The 17,528-nt window shown below is 45.6% G+C and overlaps 1 protein-coding gene across 6 annotated transcripts in view; it reads left to right on the forward strand.

Annotated features, from left to right (window-relative positions):
* The window catches only part of ITPR2 (inositol 1,4,5-trisphosphate receptor type 2), a 499,601-nt gene that overhangs the window by 428,714 nt on the left and 53,359 nt on the right, over window positions 1–17,528 (forward strand). For 5 of the 6 annotated variants that reach the window (XM_040345602.1, XM_040345603.1, XM_040345604.1 and 2 more), the window contains 2 exons: window positions 4,589–4,678; window positions 14,249–14,379. In XM_040345602.1, coding sequence (XP_040201536.1) covers window positions 4,589–4,678; window positions 14,249–14,379 — 221 coding nt within the window. The remainder of the gene's footprint in view (window positions 1–4,588; window positions 4,679–14,248; window positions 14,380–17,528) is intronic. The other variant, XM_040345605.1, reaches the window with a different exon arrangement.

The following is a 17,528-nucleotide window of genomic DNA, read 5'->3' on the forward strand; positions in this document are numbered from 1 at the left end:
TAGTCTGTCTGCCAGTGTGCTCCTACACCATCTATTACAGAGGTGCTACAAGCGCGGGCTCGTCTGACAGCGGGACATCAAGCCATTACTTGTTAATAGCCTAATGACAAGCGATTATAGAAAACTAAAAGTACTTTATCAAGAATTTTGCTCTCTCCATCTAATCCAGATTTATATCTGACCCAAGACCTGCATGTAGAGCTCCACCACTCAGGCTTTGCTGAATATTCATACATAATCGTCCCATTAACCAGTGCAAAGAGTAATGGTGATATGCCAGCCTTTAAATACATTTACATTTCCCCACATTCTCTCCCTTTAAAAGAAATGAAAGTACAGCAAAATTCCCCTGCAATAATCCAATGAGCTCCTAACTTCCTGTTTGAGCTGACAGCCCAATGCCTCTGCTGCACTGAAATCCAAAGCAATGTTGTCAGTCCTGCTTAATTTTCCCCTGCTGGACTCCCTTATACTGTTCTCAATTACATAAGGAGGGGGGTGTTCTGTTTTCCAAATGAAAGAATTTAGACAGGGCTGACAACACTGCTTGGGATTTCAGTGCAGCAGAGTTGTTACTGGATTTCTGGTGGTTCAACAGGCTTTTTCTGCACTTGCGGCATTTTAAAGGGATCAAACATGGAAAACATTTGCATGCAGTGCAGAGACGTACTGAATATGATTTATTTTTTTGTCCAGATATCCACTTTAAAGCAGTTCTTCAGCCTATGTACAAAAAAAAAAAAAAAATCAGCAGCTACACATACTGTACCTGCTGACTTTTAATAAAAGGACACTTACCTGTCCAGAGAATCAGCGTTGTTTTCCCCAGGCTGGTTCTCACTAGTAGACAAAAAAAAACGCTCAGGAGAAATGCACTGGCAAAAATCAATCCGAGATCTTCAGCTCATCCAATCTTTGCACTGGCTTTGCTGTCCCCTACAGGCCGGGGAAACCCAGAAGAAATACTGCAAAAACAAGCAACAGAGGGCGCATCAACCTAGCACATTGCCTTTGTGATGGCTTTATTAGTGTTAAAGGAACAAAGGTATACTTACAAAAAAAAACAGCGATAAGGCACATAAAGTCTACAATGTAAATGAAACGGCCTGGTCATCTAGACAAGTCCCAAGCGCGAAAAGACCTTCCAAAAGGCTGACACGTTTTAGGGGAGATCCCCTCTTCCTCAGAGCCCCTTGAAATGTGTGCAAGTGCTCTGAGGAAGAGGGATCTCCCCTTGAAACGCATCAGCCTTTTGGAAGGTCTTCTCGCGCCCGGGACTAGTCTAGATGACCAGGCCGTTTCATGTACATTGTAGATTTTATGTGCTTTATTTTTTTTTTTTAGTATACATCTGTTCTAACACTAATAAAGCTATGACAAAGGTAATGAGCTAGGTTGGTGTGCCCTCTGTTCCTTGTTTTTGCAGTGGTTCTTCACTAGTCTCTGGGTTCCCGAAACCGAAATTTTTAGTGTAGGAAGCCAACTGTGATAGCTTGCGGCTTTCACACCCAGCCTCCTATCGAGCATGTGCAAGCCGCACTGTGCTTTGTGAATTGTCCTGCAGCCTTCTGGGACATGTGATGTGCCCCAGAAGGTTGTGGGTGGGGGAAAAACTTATTGTGGATCGCTGTGGCGATCTAACCGGTAGTGGGGGCCAGTACCTTTCAAAATCAGGTACACCCCCCCCCCAAACAAAAAGTGCCAAAATTAGAAAAGGAGGGAGGGAGGGAGGAGGTTATAGATCTGAACTTCTGCTTTAGCGTAACGTTTCCTTTTATACACAAGCAAAAATTCACTCAAAGGATGGCAAGGCACATATTATTCTTTTAATCATGGAGGCTCAGCATCACATGTGGGCAAATAGGCAAGCAAATGAAGCTCGCCTAGAAACATATTTGCATAACTCCCAGGGCCGCTAATAAGCCAGTACAACCAGCCCTATTGTAACAAGCCCGGTCAGCAGGGGGGGCCCGGACAGCTTCACAGAAAGTTCAGTGAAGAAAGAAAAACTGCTTTCTAATTTAAACCCCCATTCAGCCGCTCCTACTAGCTTAGGGGGTGTTGAATTAATACTGTTTTCCAGGACCCCTCTCTGATGGTGAAGGAGCAGTCGTGCCTGGTGTCTGCTTCACATGTTCCTGGCTGCTCTGCTGACAGCTGAAGTCCCTGTTGCCTTCCCTGGCGGAGTGATCTTCCTCAGCTCCGTTTCTCGCTCAGCAGCCGAGAGAGAGAGAGGCGGGCAACAGTGGAAGGGAGAGGCAGCTGACAGGGAGCAGAAGGGGCAGGCAGCATCACAGACAGTTCAGTGCAGGAAAAAAAAGTGCTTTCTAAACTTCACCCCCACTCGACCACTCCTACTAGCTTATGGGGGGGGGGGGGTGTATAATACTATTCTGCATTTTCTCTGCATATTGCTGGCTGGTCTACTTAAGTCCCAGATGCCTGCCACTGTGGCTGCCCATTGCCTTCCCTGGTGGAGTGATCTTCCTCCACTCAGCTCCACAATCAGTAATGGAGAGCAAGGGGCTTAAGTGTGGCTGGCAGTTGGCAGCAGACAGCTGACAGGGAGCAGAAGTAGCTGGACTTAATCATGGCTGCCTGCCGCACAGGTTTGCCTGTGTGAATATGAAGATGTACTGCACATTACTATGGTGATATAACACACAGGCAGCAGTCAGCAGGTTCTCTGTCAGTGTGTCACATGACATGGCTGTTGGGTGCTGGTTTTGTTAACTTTTTGGTCATAAGCTAACAAGGTCTGCACCCAACAGCCATGTCATGTGACAGAGCCAGCCATGATAGAGCACCTGCCTATATGTTACCATAATGCTGATGATCTTAACCTGTGCTGTTTGTTACAATAAGGCCCCGTACACACGACCGAGTTTCTCAGCCAGAAACTCGTTCGGAGCTGAATTCTGCCGAGAAACCCGGCGTGTGTACACTTTCGACCGAGGAAGCCGACGAGTTCCTCGTCGAGCCAGATAGAGAACATGTTCTCTATTTCCTCGTTGTTCAATGAGGAAAGTTGGCTCGCCGAGATCCTCGGCTGCTTCACACAGAACTCGACGAGCAAAACTATGAGTTTTGCCCGTCGAGTTCCTCGGACGTGTGTACGGGGCCTGAGGCTTATTTCACATGGGGTGGAATGCACTTGTTCAGCAGGGGATCTGAACGCTGATGCCCCGCTGAGCGGCGTGGGCAGTAAGGTTGCCACCTCATCCCTTTAAAATCGAACACATATAAATTACACAGGATCTGTGGCTGATTAAGGTGGTAATTAAACTCACTTAGTGCCTAATCTGCATTCAATTAGCCTCAGAATCTGTGTAATTCTTATGTGTTCGGGTTTAAAGGGATGAGGTGGCAACCCTAGTGGGCAGTTGACAGGTCCGTGTCCACTCAGCTTATGCAGAATGGACACGGATACAGCCCACTCTGCTCTAAGGGTGGCCGGTGTAAACAAACCGAGTGTCTGTTTATACACAACTGCCCTCCAATCAGATCAGCTAGATGAAGGGGAACAGGTCAATTTCCATTTTGTTTAGCAGATTGGATTGGAGGGGGTGAATGTAAATGGACACAAGTCCCTGATCACTCATCCCAAGAGTGGACCCACTGCGTTTATCAGGGCTGACAGCTCTTGAGAGAAGTACTGATGTGCTATGCAAGGTGCTATGATGTTTTTAGGTACAGCACCCTGCCCGCCCCTCCCACCAGTAATGATTTGCCTCCATTGCATAGAGAAGCAGAGAAACCAGTGTTGATGTCACTGGGTCTAAAATTAGGTATGTTATGCAAACATGTTTTATTAAAAAATGTAATTTACCGTATTTATCGGGCTATAACGCACCCCGGCGTATAGCGCGCACCCCCGAACTTGAAGGAAGATTCCTGCAAAAAAAAAAAATACTTACAGTTTGGATGCCCCTCGTCGGTGTCTTGCCCGTCGTCCATCGCGTCCTGCCCGTCGTCTATCGCGTCCATCGGCGGCCTCGTCCGGTCTGGCGTCCTTCTGTGGCCATCCCCGCTCGATCCCCGCTTCCCGCGCTGTGTTCGAACCGCTGGGCCGACATATACCGAGCGGAGTACACTCGGGTATAGTCGGGCGGGCTCAGCTCCTCTCGCGTAAAGGACGTACAGGACGTGACCGCGAGAGGAGCCGAGCCTGCCCGACTATACCCGAGTGTACTGCGCTCGGTATATGTCGGCGCAGTGGTTCAAACAAAGCGCGGGTATCGACGTATATCGCACACCCACGATTTTGCCCTGATTTTCAGGGCAAAAAAGTGTGCGGTATACGCCGATAAATACGGTACGTGTTGACGAAGGGAGAAGGTAGAACCAGGGAGGCAAATATAAGCAAAATAAACTTCAGCTTTAAAACTGGAACCCAGTATAGTAAAGTTATATCCCACAGCAACGGGAATAAATAACTGCTGAAAAAAAATGAAGCCTGTAGACAGAAAACGCATAACACAGCAACAAAAGAAGGACAATGGTTTTAGCGGTGTTCCTCGTCTAGTTTTTTCCGCAAGACCTGTTCAGGATAGAAAAGGTTAACTACTTTTCATTCTCCCATTAACAGATAATGGTGGCCTCCGAGCCTCTTCTGTAACAGCAATGATGAGCTCCTGTCCACAGGAAGACTGTCCGTCATCAACCATATCCATCACAGGTCAGTTCCAATAAACATCCCGATCCCAAAACTCTGAATTCAGCCATCCCTTTCTCCATTTATTTAGCTTTCCAATTTGAGACAATCTCTAACTTTTTCTGTTTTTAAAGTGGACCTGTCAGTAACTTTTCAATTCAGCATGAATACATTCCTGACATGTCCATTATACAGCAACCGTATATTTTTTTTCCCAAAAGCTCCACCTTTTATCATTTCATGAACTCCAGTCAGTGACTCTGCCTAGGCTGAGATGATGTAATCACTTCCCTTTGTCTCTTCTCCCCCAGTGATCAGACTGCAACATTGTAACTTTGCATTAGGTCACAAAGTGAGAGGCTGCAGCGGGGGCTGACTTGTGTAATGCCACGTACACACGACCGTTTTTCATGTCATGGAAAAGAACAACGTTTTTCTCGACGTCATCCTCTCAAGCCTGCCTTGCATACACACGGTCGTGATAAAAAATGCTTGCGCAAAGCGCGGTGACGTACAACACGTACGACGGCACTATAAAGGGGAAGTTCCATTCAAATGGCGCCACCCTTTGGGCTGATTATGCAAATTTCCCTTCTCATCCCTTGCTTCTGAGCATGCACGTTTTTTTTCCCCGTCGTTAAAGCCTACGCACAACCGTTTTTCACGACGAGAAAAACGATGACGTAAAAAAACGAGAAAAATAGAGCAGGTTCTACATTTTTAATGGCCATTTTTCACGTCAAGAAAAATGCTCTGGAACCTACACACAATCGTTTTTAACGACCAGTTTGAAAAATGGCGTGTGTACGCAGCATAAGACTTTTGTGAACATTTACAGGATTGTGTCATCTCAGTCTTGGAAGTAGATGGTGGCACTGGATGATACCTAAACAAAGATGGCTGCTCTGTTCTGGAGAGAAATGCAGATGAAAGCATTGTCAAGGGAGTACTATGAGCTCTTTGAAGGGTAATTATTACCTACAATTGTTACACTGATGCATTCATGCACAGGCTTTTAGTGCAGTTTCTGCCAACCTTGTGGTTTTTGGTGTTTCCAACCAGTTTAAGGTGTTCCCAGCTCATGCTATTGGATTCTTAGGATAAAATATACAAAAAAAACTAACAGGAAGAGTAGGATTCTCTTGTGAAGCCGCCAAAGATGTGCTTGAGAGTCCCTAAATGATTTAACAATCTATTAGGTAGGTTGCCTGACTACATCTACCCAAATCTGAAAAATCGTTTTACTTACCTGAGCCCTGGAATGTCCCAAGGCGAGGATGAGCTGTCTCTGCCCGGGGTTCTCGGCTCTTGATTGGATAGATTGATAGCAGTGCAGCCATTGGCTCACACTGCTGTCAATCAAGTCCAATGACACCGGGCCAAGTCCTGCATTCCACGGCTATAGACGCTAAATGCTGGACTCAGGAGCCCTAGGGGGTTATCTGATGTGGGGAGGAGCCACGAGAGCCGCCGGGGGACCCCAGAAAACGGGCCACTCTGTGCAAAACGAACTGGACAGTGGAGGTAAGTATGACATGTTTGTTATTTAAAATAAATAAATAAATGGAACCTTTAGTATCACTTTAAGGTGCGTTAAAAAAAGAGGTAGCAATTGCATGTTTTTGACCCATGGGTGCATGTTGATGGTTCATTGACAATGAATGGGCAGTGCAACGTACCCTATATGCCACAAAAGAGCTTGTTGCCAGGGGCAACCAATCAGAATTTTTGTTAATGTTTCCATGCAAATACATTTTAGAGCTGAACTTCAGGCAGATATAAAATACATACATTAATGCAGCTCTGTGATCTTTAATACATCACTAAATACAAGCCGCTTGGAGCTGCAGTGGCTCAACGCAATTGGCACTGCGCTGACAAGCCATTCACCTCTGCAGCTAGGGGTTCGGATCCCGGTCTCGGCTACATGTGAATTGAGTTTGGTGGTCTCAGCCCGGCTCCCGGTGGGTGTGCTATGTGAGGTAAGCCTGCGCTTAGTACACCCACCCCCCCCCCCCCCCCACAAAAACCACCACACTTACACTCACTCTAAATTGGGTTAACATGCACGCACTTTGACCACGCGGTCTCTAAATAGAGAGGCGAAGGACTAACGGGGCTGGTTGAGCGGGCTAAATCCTCTCACTCCCTTATAGGGAGTCCCTCTGCCCCGTTGGGCTTCAAAGCGGAGCAGGTAGGGCGGGCTGTGTGGGAGGACCCCCTCACACACCTGCCATTGCCACCCGGGGCATGGAGAAAGGTGGCAGATTGCCTCTGGGGGAGGCCTGCCTACTCCCAACTCCTGCAGTCCGGCTCCTCTCTCTCGAGTACACGCACAAAATACACTTTAAAAAAAAAAAATACAAGCCGCTTAAGTGCCTGCATTTTACTTGCAGCCTCTTACAGTCCCTGTAAGAGCTCAAAATGGGACAGGAAGAAGTAGCACAAGGAGTTGACATGAAGCATGTTGATAGAAGCAAAGAGATGAGTTCATCACTGTGCTGTTTCTTCTTTCACTGTCCAATCGCAGGCTGGAGGCGGGTCCAGAATGAACTGGGATTAGAGAAAGTGGATTGAATGATTCTGGCCATCAGACTAAGGACATCTAGTGGCAGAACAAAGTATGCATGGGAAGTCTCGGAATTAAAGCTGAATATTGCAGCAAAAGTTGCTTTTCTTATTTTATCTTTTAATAAGATCTTAGGGCCAGATCCTCAAAAGGGATACGCCGGCGTAACTGCTGTTACGCCGTCGTATCCCTGTTTCTAACTATGGAACTGATCCACAGAATCAGTTTTCCATAGTTAGGCAGAAGATCCGGCATGTGTAAGGGACTTACACTGCCGGATCTTCGGAATGCCGCCTCGGGTATGCAAATTAGCACTTACGGAGATCCACTAAGCTTTTCAGCTTCGTTTTTTCTCCGTAAGTTTTAGTTTGCAAACGCAAAATTAGGGCTGCTTTTACAAAGTGTAAACTGTTTACACCTTGTAAAAACAGACCCTTCTGTCCAGCGACGCGATTTTTTTTTTTTATTTGAATTTTTTTTTCGCGCTGTATCTTTTTTTTTTTTCGACGCAACTTTATTGACCCGTCGCAATCCACAAAGCTCGGCGTAACGTAATTTCGCACTATGCACATCGGGAAAATGACGTCACGAGCATGCGCAGTACGGCCAGCACGGGAGCGCGCCTAATTTAAATGGGAATCGCCCCCATGAAAACAGGAACGCCTTGCGCCGGCGGAATTTAAGTTACACAGCCAAAAATTTCTAGGTAAGTGCTTTGTGGATCGGGCACTTAGGTAGAAATTTTAAGGCAATGTAACTTAAATGGAAAAAATTAAGTTACGCCGGATCTTTGTGGATTACCCCCTTAATTTGTATCTAATCTTTGGCTTAAGTTCTGATTTAAATCTTTTGTGACCAACTCGTGTTTTTTTTAACTGATTTTGTTTTCCTCCTAAATCCACTCCAATGATTGGAAACTGGAATATTCTGTTATATTCTTCTGACCTCACAATGGGAATGATTGTGCCTGAGATGAACCCACAGCTATGACATCACAGACGGAGGTTGCTGTCACAAGCCCAATGTCTTTAAATAAACTGTTTAGGGGACATATTGCAGTTGTGTTATCCCCGACCTCCACGCTTTTATCAGTTTCAGAGACAGTTAATCAAAAACAGATATTTGATGTTACAGTCACTTTAAGCCTCCGCTTCAAAAGAGAGGACAACCTAATTAGAAGCTTGTTCGTAAGCTCCACCACAAGCTGTGACTGACGCTGTAAATCAGCAAAAAAAATGCCAGAAGTCTTCTTACGCATTTCCCACGACCAGCTAATTAGTGGCACAGACAGTGTCCCTCTCGTATTCAGTAGCAAGACACTATAGATGACAGATAAAATTGGACCTTACAGTAACTTTACAAGCCTGCGCAAATTTCTTTTTCATAAAAGATCCACTTTTTATCATTAACAAGCCATCAATAAGCTCTGGTCAGTGGCTTTGCCTAGACTGAGATGATGTCACCAGTCAGCTGCAGGCAGCAGGAAGCATTTCCTCAATCTCCTCTCCCCCAGAGTTCATTGTAACATTTCATAAGGTCCGAGGCTGTAGCAGGGGCTAATCTGTGTGAGGCCTCGTACACACGGCCAAGTTTCTCGGCAAAAACCAGCAAGAAGCTTGTTGGGTTTTTTTTTGCCGAGGAAACCGGTCGTGTGTACACTTTTCAACGAGGAAACCGCCGAGGATCTCGTCGGGCCAAAAAGAAAGCATGTCTTCTTTTTCCCCAACGGCAATGGGAAAAGTTAGCTCGCAGAGATCCTCGGCGGCTTCACAAGGAACTCGACGAGCAAAACGATGTGTTTTGCCCGTCGAGTTTCTCGGCCGTGTGTACGAGGCCTCAGACATTTGTGAACAGAAAGAACCAAAGACTGCAAAAGTATCAGAATGTACATGATCTGTGAGCCGGAATTTCAGTCAAGGAAGTAGATGATGATGCCTGAACAAGGATGGCTCTTTCTATAGTACTGTGATCTCTGTGAGACGTAAGACCCCATTTACATGGGTGTACCGATTGGTACAGATCCATACACCCATGTGAAGAGCCATCTTTAGCTGCCCAGGATGCACAGGTGTTCCTTGTAGGGGCAGCCAGGCAGCCTTTTCAAGTCTGTGACAGGAGGCCAACTGCACAGACCTCCAAGCAAATCCCTTTGTGTACTTCCATGTGGGCCCGGTGAAGGGATCAGAGCACAGACACATTGGGGTTTATTTACTAAAACTGGAGAGTGCAAAATCTGGTGCAACTCTGCATAGAAACCAATCAGCTTCCAGGTTTTAGGCTGGGTTCACACTTGTCCGACAAACGGTCCTACATTGGGAGCCTCATGTAGCATGACGTGTGAAAATCAATGTTTCCCTATGAGAGCTGTCTTAACTGGTCCTACACAAGTCGGTCCGACTTTGAAAATGCTCCCTGTACTACTTTTGGTCCTACATTGATCCTACTTCAGGCCCATTGAATATCATTGAAGTCGGACCAAAGTAGTATCCTGTTCATGAAAGTAGGATGGATGTAGGACCAATGTAGGATAAATGTAGGACCTATGTAGCAGAGCAAAGTAGGATGAAAGTAGTGTAGTAGTGTGAACCCAGCCTAATTGCCAAAACTTAATTGAACAAGCTGAAGTTAGAAGTTAATTGGCTACCATACACAGCTGCACCAGATCCTAAGTGCTCCAGTTTTAGTAAATCTCCCCCATTGTGTCCTAATCCTTGCATCGGACTCGCACAGATGTACATTTCAGGATGCATTTAAAGATCCGTGCAGCCAGCCACCAGTTATTGTTCTGGACAGGATGCCTGCAAGCCTGGCATGTAAGACCTGTGCAATACGGTGCCTGAACATGGCTCTTCACACGGGTGTATGGATCAATCATTCACTCATGTGAATGAGGCATAACAGATAATGAATACCTGGAAGTCTACACTCAGGCCGGTTCACACCACAATGTGCAAGTTTGTGTGTGTGTTTTTGCACGTTCCCAAACAGTGCATTTGTGACATCCATTCATTTCAGTGGGCTGCCAAACACGCTGGAATATGCAAAAAGTACGGCAGGAACGACTTTTTAAAGTCGTGCTGTACCAACCTGCATGGCCCTGTGGTACTATGTGTTTTGGTAATCGCAAACTTGCTAGTTTACTGGATGCATTTGGGGTGGCATTAATAATTAATATCACCTGCACACCTAAAGAGGGCAGCGCATTCCCGTGCAAGTGATGTTAATGGGCCCCTAAGTTTTATCAAGCATGCTGCACTTCCAGTTCTCCCTGGCATCCTTAAAAAAGCTTTAAGGGGGCAGGAAAGATCAGCGATCATGTGACTACTGTGATTGGCTGTCACGGTAGTCATGTGTTTGGGAGTTGGTCGTGCCAGCGACTGATAGTGAGGATCTTGGTCTTTGTGCTGGGAGTGCGCAGTGAGCACGCTGTCAGCACAGACACATCAAGCATGTGTGTGGCATTTGGGTGTAAAGCTCACCCTTTTGCTGTCGCACGGGTGGCAACAGGTTAATATATATGATGACAGGTCCACTTTAACCAACCTGATTTATAAAGTGCACTTATAGGAGTGGCCATTTTGTGACTAGGAGAGGAGTAGACTAGGAATAAAGCATGCAGCGCCTCATGCTTGGGTAATCGTCCCCCCCCCCCCCCCCCCCAGTACAACAGCCTCAGCGTCACCATTTTCACGACTGGCTGTGAAGGGGTTAACCCCCTTCTCTCTCTCTCATCCTGTTTTTATCTGAGTTTGTTTTTGTGTTGCAAACCACATAAACAAGATAATTTGACAGGCAGAGTGAATCGAGACGCTCAGGGGTAAATTAGGATTCCTCTCAAGGGCTTATGGGGTTTTTTTGTTTGTGGACTGCGTCTTCCTCCAGTCACCTTCACAGATGGGATTCTGCACGCTGCCTGTGGTTTCTCTCTCACAATGAGTAATTGATAGTACTCAGATGACTTTTACATGTGACTTTGCTGAGCTCCGTTATGTAAAAAGTGTGGAGAAGCGGCAGAAAAACACGTTAACACCTTCCTGACAAGAAAACAGGCCACCCCACTGTGGATTTCTACCCGAAGAATGACAGCAGTCTGCTTCAGTCCCTGAAATAAACCTTTCTGAGCAGAGAACATTACATTTTCACTTACTTAAAGGCAAACCGTCTTAAATGGTTACAGTGTTGTAGACTTACTGGTAAGAAGAGCTATTTGTCCTAAACCTTCCTATTTATTGTATGGTGATGAGTGAGGTGGGGCATCACTGAGGATGCAGCCTATCCATTCACTAAAGAACAATGACATCACTGAGGATGCAGCCTATCCATACATTAGGGAACGCTGACATCGCTGAGGATGCAGCCTATCCAATCACTAGAGACCAGTGATATCACTGAGAATGCGGCCTATCCGTTCACTAGAGTCCAGTGATATCACTGAGAATGCGGCCTATCCGTTCACTAGAGTCCAGTGACACCACTGAGAATGCATCCTATCCATACACTAGAGACCAGTGACGTCACTGCGAATGCAGCCTATCCATTCACTAGAGACCAGTGATATCTCTGAGTGCACAGCCCATCCTTTCACTGGAGATCAGTGACATCACGGAGAATGCATTCTACCCATTCATTACAGACTGGTGACATCACTGAGAATGCAGCCTATCCATTCACTAGAAACTGGTGACAACACTGAGAGTGCATTCTACCCATTCATTAGAGACCAGTGACATCACTGAGAATGCAGCCTATCTATTCACTAGAGACTACAAGCAATAGTTGCCTGAAGAAAGAGGCGGCGCCTCGGAAACGCGTTGCGGCTTGCCGCGTCCTGATTTGGTCTCTTGCTTGCTCTGTGAGAGCTGGAGGTGCTGCTGGTTATATACCTCCATACGGCAGGTCTGAGCTTATCCCCACATTGGTCTTCTCATCCCTTGTGATGGCTGACTGCTTGATTGGTGATCCACATCTACCCTGTGTGCAGCTTGCAAGATACTTTAATGTAAGTGTATCTGAATAAAGCATTACTTGCTTTTACTATAACAAGAACATAGGCACCCTCTTTCTGCTGTTTTTATTCATCCTAGACTGGTGATGTCACAGAGAATGCAGCCTAACCATTCACTAGAAACAGTGATATCTCTGAGTACACAACCTATCCTTTCACTCGAGATCAGTGACATCACAAAGAATGCAGCCTATCCAACACTACAGACTGTTAATATCACTGAGAATTCAGCCTATTCATTCACTGAATAATAGTGACATCACTGGGAATGCAGCCTAGAGACCGATGACCAGCGCTTTCAGTGTAGTTTCTCCTTCCCTAGTAAAGAATTACCAATAATTGTCCTACAATCTCTGGATAGTCAGCTGCAGTGCAGTTGACAGTTGCAGCCGGCGATCACTTGTCTGGGCTCCCATCACTCTCATCCCACGTTCTCTGCTCACAGTAAACACATATGTTTACCCCGCCTGAGTGGCTGTGCGCAGAGCCTGTGAAACAGACATGATCTATGTATCCTCCACTTATTAATAGTGTGAAAGTCACCTGGCTGAATAGATTTTATATTTATCTTGGCGTAGGCTGTAGATCCAAACACCGTCCTGTCACTCACATGTCCTCTAAATCGTTTCCGCAGGCTTCTAATCTGGTAGCAAATGCTTATAAAGGGGAACTCTGCTGAATTTTGATTTTGTTGTACATTTGCTTCAGTGTATATTTTCTACATGACTTTCGCTTTTTTTTTTTTTTTGCTTATTTTGATTGTTGTAATTCATATACAAATGCTGTCTCCAGTGGTCATAGCTAGATAGGAGAACCCTGTTTGTATTGTCTTCTTAACGGGGGGGGGGGGGGTGGGGGGGGGGTCAGTAAACGGAAGTCATACCATTAGGGTTATGTTGCTTCAATTAGCAAGTTATTGTACCTGTCAAGTGTCAGCCTGTCTCTCCCTCTATCAGAAATAACTCTTATGCCCCCTACACACGACCGGATTTTCCGTCGGAAAAACCTTGGATTGTTTTCCCGACGGAATTCCACACGGTCACACAAAAATTTCATTGAACTTTCGTCCGTCAAGAACATGGTGACGTACAACACTACATCAAGCCAAGAAAATTAAGTTCAATGCTTCCGGGCATGCGCCGAATTGTTTCTGAGCATGCGTCGGAATTTTGCGCGTCGGAATTGCTACAGACAATTTTTTAGGATTTTTTTTACCCTCCTGGGGGCTTTGAGGTGTTTTTCCATAGTCATTGGTTGATTCATATATCCCCCTGATGAAGCCATAAGGCGAAACATATCGGGATAGCATACAAATTTTAAATCTCTGGATCCCTCCTTACATGACTACCATAATGAGATGTTTTGCAAAACTCAACAAATTGCTATGTTTGGTTTTTAATTATGTTTCTAATAAATGTATATACTTTTTCTATATGTACGGTTTCCATTATTATCTGTAAGCACCATGATAATCCCCTCCCCCCCCCCCAAAAAAAACACTGCTAAAGGCCTCAATAACTCTCCTCCTGCTGGGAGCATCCTGAGAACATCCCTTGAAGTCTCTTCTGCCTGAAACAGGTTATCCTAGGCCTCGTACACACGACCGAGTTTCTCGGCAAAAACCAGCAAGAAACTTGCTGTTTTTTTTTTTTTTGCCGAGGAAACCGGTCGTGTGTACATTTTTCGACGAGGAAACTGTCGAGGAACTCGACGAGCCAAAAAGAGAGCATGTTCTCTTTTTCCTCGACGGGAATGGAGAAAATTGGCTTGCCGAGTTCCTCGACAGCCTAACAAGGAACTCGACGAGCAAAACGATGTGTTTCGCCCGTCGAGTTCCTCGGCCGTGTGTACGAGGCTTCAGAATCACCATTCAATGTAAATGAGCCTTGTTGGGATACAAATAAAAAATTGGACTTTAATGAGGAAAGGTCATTAATAGCAGTCAACCAATTATGGTCCTGACAAGTTCCCTTTGAAATGATCTACAGTGCATTAGTCTCATCCTTCTTTTCTCTTACAGATGTGGATGGGGAGGAAGATAATTCAGAGCGAGCGTGCGACACGCTGCTCATGTGCATAGTGACCGTCCTAAACCAGGGCTTGCGCAATGGTGGAGGTGTGGGTGACGTCCTCCGGAAACCTTCGAAAGATGTAAGTCACAAAGGGTGTACTAAGTGAGGGTGGAGCATTCCTACTGTTCTTTTATTGTAATGTGATTGATTCTTTTCAGTCGACCCAAAAATAATAGCTAGAGCGGCAGTCCACCTAAAAGTGATAGTTTAGTTCTAGGTGTCAGCACCTGTCTTCATATATGTCTTGAATTTCAGAGTAATTTTAGCAATAAAGTGAGCGTATATAAATAATCATAGTATATTGACATCTGTGGTGCTGTTTGGATGTTTACTTATTAACCGCTTAAGACCCGGACCATTATGCAGGTAAAGGACCTGGCCCCTTTTTGCGATTCGGCACTGTGTCATTTTAACTGACAATTGCGCGGTCATGCGACGTGGCTCCCAAACAAAATTGACGTCCTTCTTTTCCCACAAATAGAGCTTTCTTTTGGTGGTATTTGATCACCTCTGCGGTTTTTATTTTTTGCGCTATAAACAAAAATAGAGCGACAATTTAAAAAAAATGCAATATTTTTTACTTTTTGCTGTAATAAATATCCCCCAAAAATATATAAAAAATATATATTTTTTCATTAGTTTAGGCCGATACGTATTCTTTTACATATTTTTGGTAAAAAAAATCGCAATAAGCATTTATTGATTGGTTTGAAAAGTTATAGCGTTTACAAAATAGGGCAAAGTTTTATGGCATTTTTATTAACAAATATTTTTTTACTAGTAATGGCAGTGATCGTGACTGCGACATTATGGCGGACACTTTTGACACATTTTTGGGACCATTGTCATTTTCACAGCGAAAAGTGCTATAAAAATGCACTGATTACTGTAAAAAATGGCAGTGGAGGAGTTAACCACTAGGGGCCGCTAAAGGGGTTAAGTGTGTCCTATTGTGTGTTTCTTACTGTAGGGGGCGTGGCTGGACGTGTGACGTCAGTGATCGTCTGTTCCCTATGACAGGGAACAGAAGATCACTGACACTGCCACAGAGAAGAACGGGGAAGGTTTGTTTACACTTACCTCTCCCCGTTCTTCAGCTCCTGTGACCCAATCGCAGGACACCGGCGGCAATCGGGTCCATGGGTCCCGTGGGCGCGCTCACGTAGCTTTAGACCGGGTCGCCAGCGCGATGCCGGCGGCACACTCGCGACCCACGGCTGGGATCTTAAAGGGGACGTACATGTATGCCCTTTTGCCCAGCCGTGCCATTCTGTTGACGTATATCGACGTGCGGAGATCCTTAAGTGGTTAAAGTCTAAAGGTTTAGCTCTGAGCAGTGCGGGGTGTACCAACATGGCCTCCGCCACCTTCTTATTGCTGGTGTCCAGCTTCTTTGAAAATGTAACATGAAAACCGCATCACAGATGTCAATATACTATATTTATTTATATACGCAACATTTTTTGCTAAAATTACTCTGTAATATATGTTTGAAATCAAATTGTTTATTATTTTTTAGCGATAACATGGTTTGGGTGGATTTCTGCAAGCCACAGGCCGTGTTACGCCCCTCCAGTCTGTGTCTTAGAATAAGAGGAAGGTGAAGTCTTCATTAATCTACATATAGTATTCCAATGTATTTAGCTGGTTAGTGGGCTTGGAGGAAAAGGGAAGGAGTTTGCAGTCATTTATTACTGTGTATACACCCACATGTGTGACTCGATAGTCACATGGGCTGTTCAGATGTGATGGGAAGGAAATGCTTCAGCATAGAAACTCACTGAAAACTGAGCATGTGCAGAGCTGTCAACACTGCTCAGCAAAATTCCTAGCTGAATTGGGGACATGGATAGAAGATGGAAATAGAGAACAGCAGGATCAACCAGGTTTTTTTGCAGAATACCGAAAACAAATCTCATAGTGACTGAGTGACTATGAACAGCATGTAATACACCATTTATTCATAGTTTTTATAAAGTGGGTTTAGTGACACTTCAACCCTTTAACTGCCACCTTTGCTGGACAGCTTGGTCTATTAAAGGAAGTTGAAAAACAACAGATTTATTTGCCAGATAACAAGGTAATAAAACTATGTTACAGGGTTAGTTTTAGGGGTTAGATTATCTTTAGGGTTTGGGTGACTGTTAAAGTGGAGCTAAACCAACCCCGCCCATCCTTTACAGCCAAGGAAGCTGGCATCTTAGTCTCTGATCTGCAGTTGTCATGGCGCTTCACAAGTGATCAGTCATGACACCAGCCAGTTAATGGCATGACAGTTCTCATTCACGGCATGCCTTAGGCCGAGTACTCACGAGCAAACATGTCCGTTCGAAATGTCCGACGGGCTGTTTCCGGCGTACAAGGCTGTTTTTTCATTTGGCCCGCTGGCTTGTACACACCAGCGGACGATATTTCCCTGCGGACCTGAACGCGTGCACGTAATCCACGTTTGACGTCACTATAAAGGGAAAGGCCAAAGTCAATGGCGACGCCCTCTGTTCCGCTTTTGCTAGTTACGGCTTTGCTCGTGTTAGTGAAGGTTTGGTTAGAGCTGATTCGCGCTTCTCGGTCTCCAGGCTTTAGCAGGTAGTATTTTCTCGTTCAGTGCGTGTGCTTGTGGGTACGTAGTTGGCATTCGGGTACAGGCGTGCAGTTCGTTCTGCTTAGCAGATTCGTACTGTGCGTTCGTATCTGTGTGTCGTGCGTTCTTTGCAGGTACCACTGGATTTGATTGTGCTTTCTGTTGGAGTGTGTTCTTGACTGACCAGCCGGCCGGTTTGAAGCCATGATGGAGCAGCAGCGTCAATTTTCGCGAGTTGGTGCTGTTTATGGGATGGCTGCTGGATATGTTCATTATTCCAGTACTTTGGCCAGAAACAGGGGGCGGAGGCGTTTCTGGACCAAGAATTGGTTGCGCCAGCGTGACCAGTTCTCACATATGCCTCTGCTTAGGGAAATCCAGGAGAATAATCCTAATGACTATAGGAATTTTCTCCGCATGACGGACCCCGTATTCAACAGTCTGCTGGATCTTCTGTCCCCCTATATCACGAGGCAGGACACTGTGATGCGCCAAGCCATCACGGCCGAGCAGAGGCTTATTGCCACGTTGCGGTACCTGGCGACTGGGAGGAGCCTGCAGGACCTCAAGTTCTCGACAGGCATCTCTCCGCAGGCGCTTGGGGTCATCATACCGGACACGTGTGCTGCCATCATTAAAGTTATGCA

The sequence above is a fragment of the Rana temporaria genome, chromosome 3, assembly GCF_905171775.1.
Source record: "Rana temporaria chromosome 3, aRanTem1.1, whole genome shotgun sequence".
Lineage (NCBI taxonomy): Eukaryota > Metazoa > Chordata > Amphibia > Anura > Ranidae > Rana > Rana temporaria.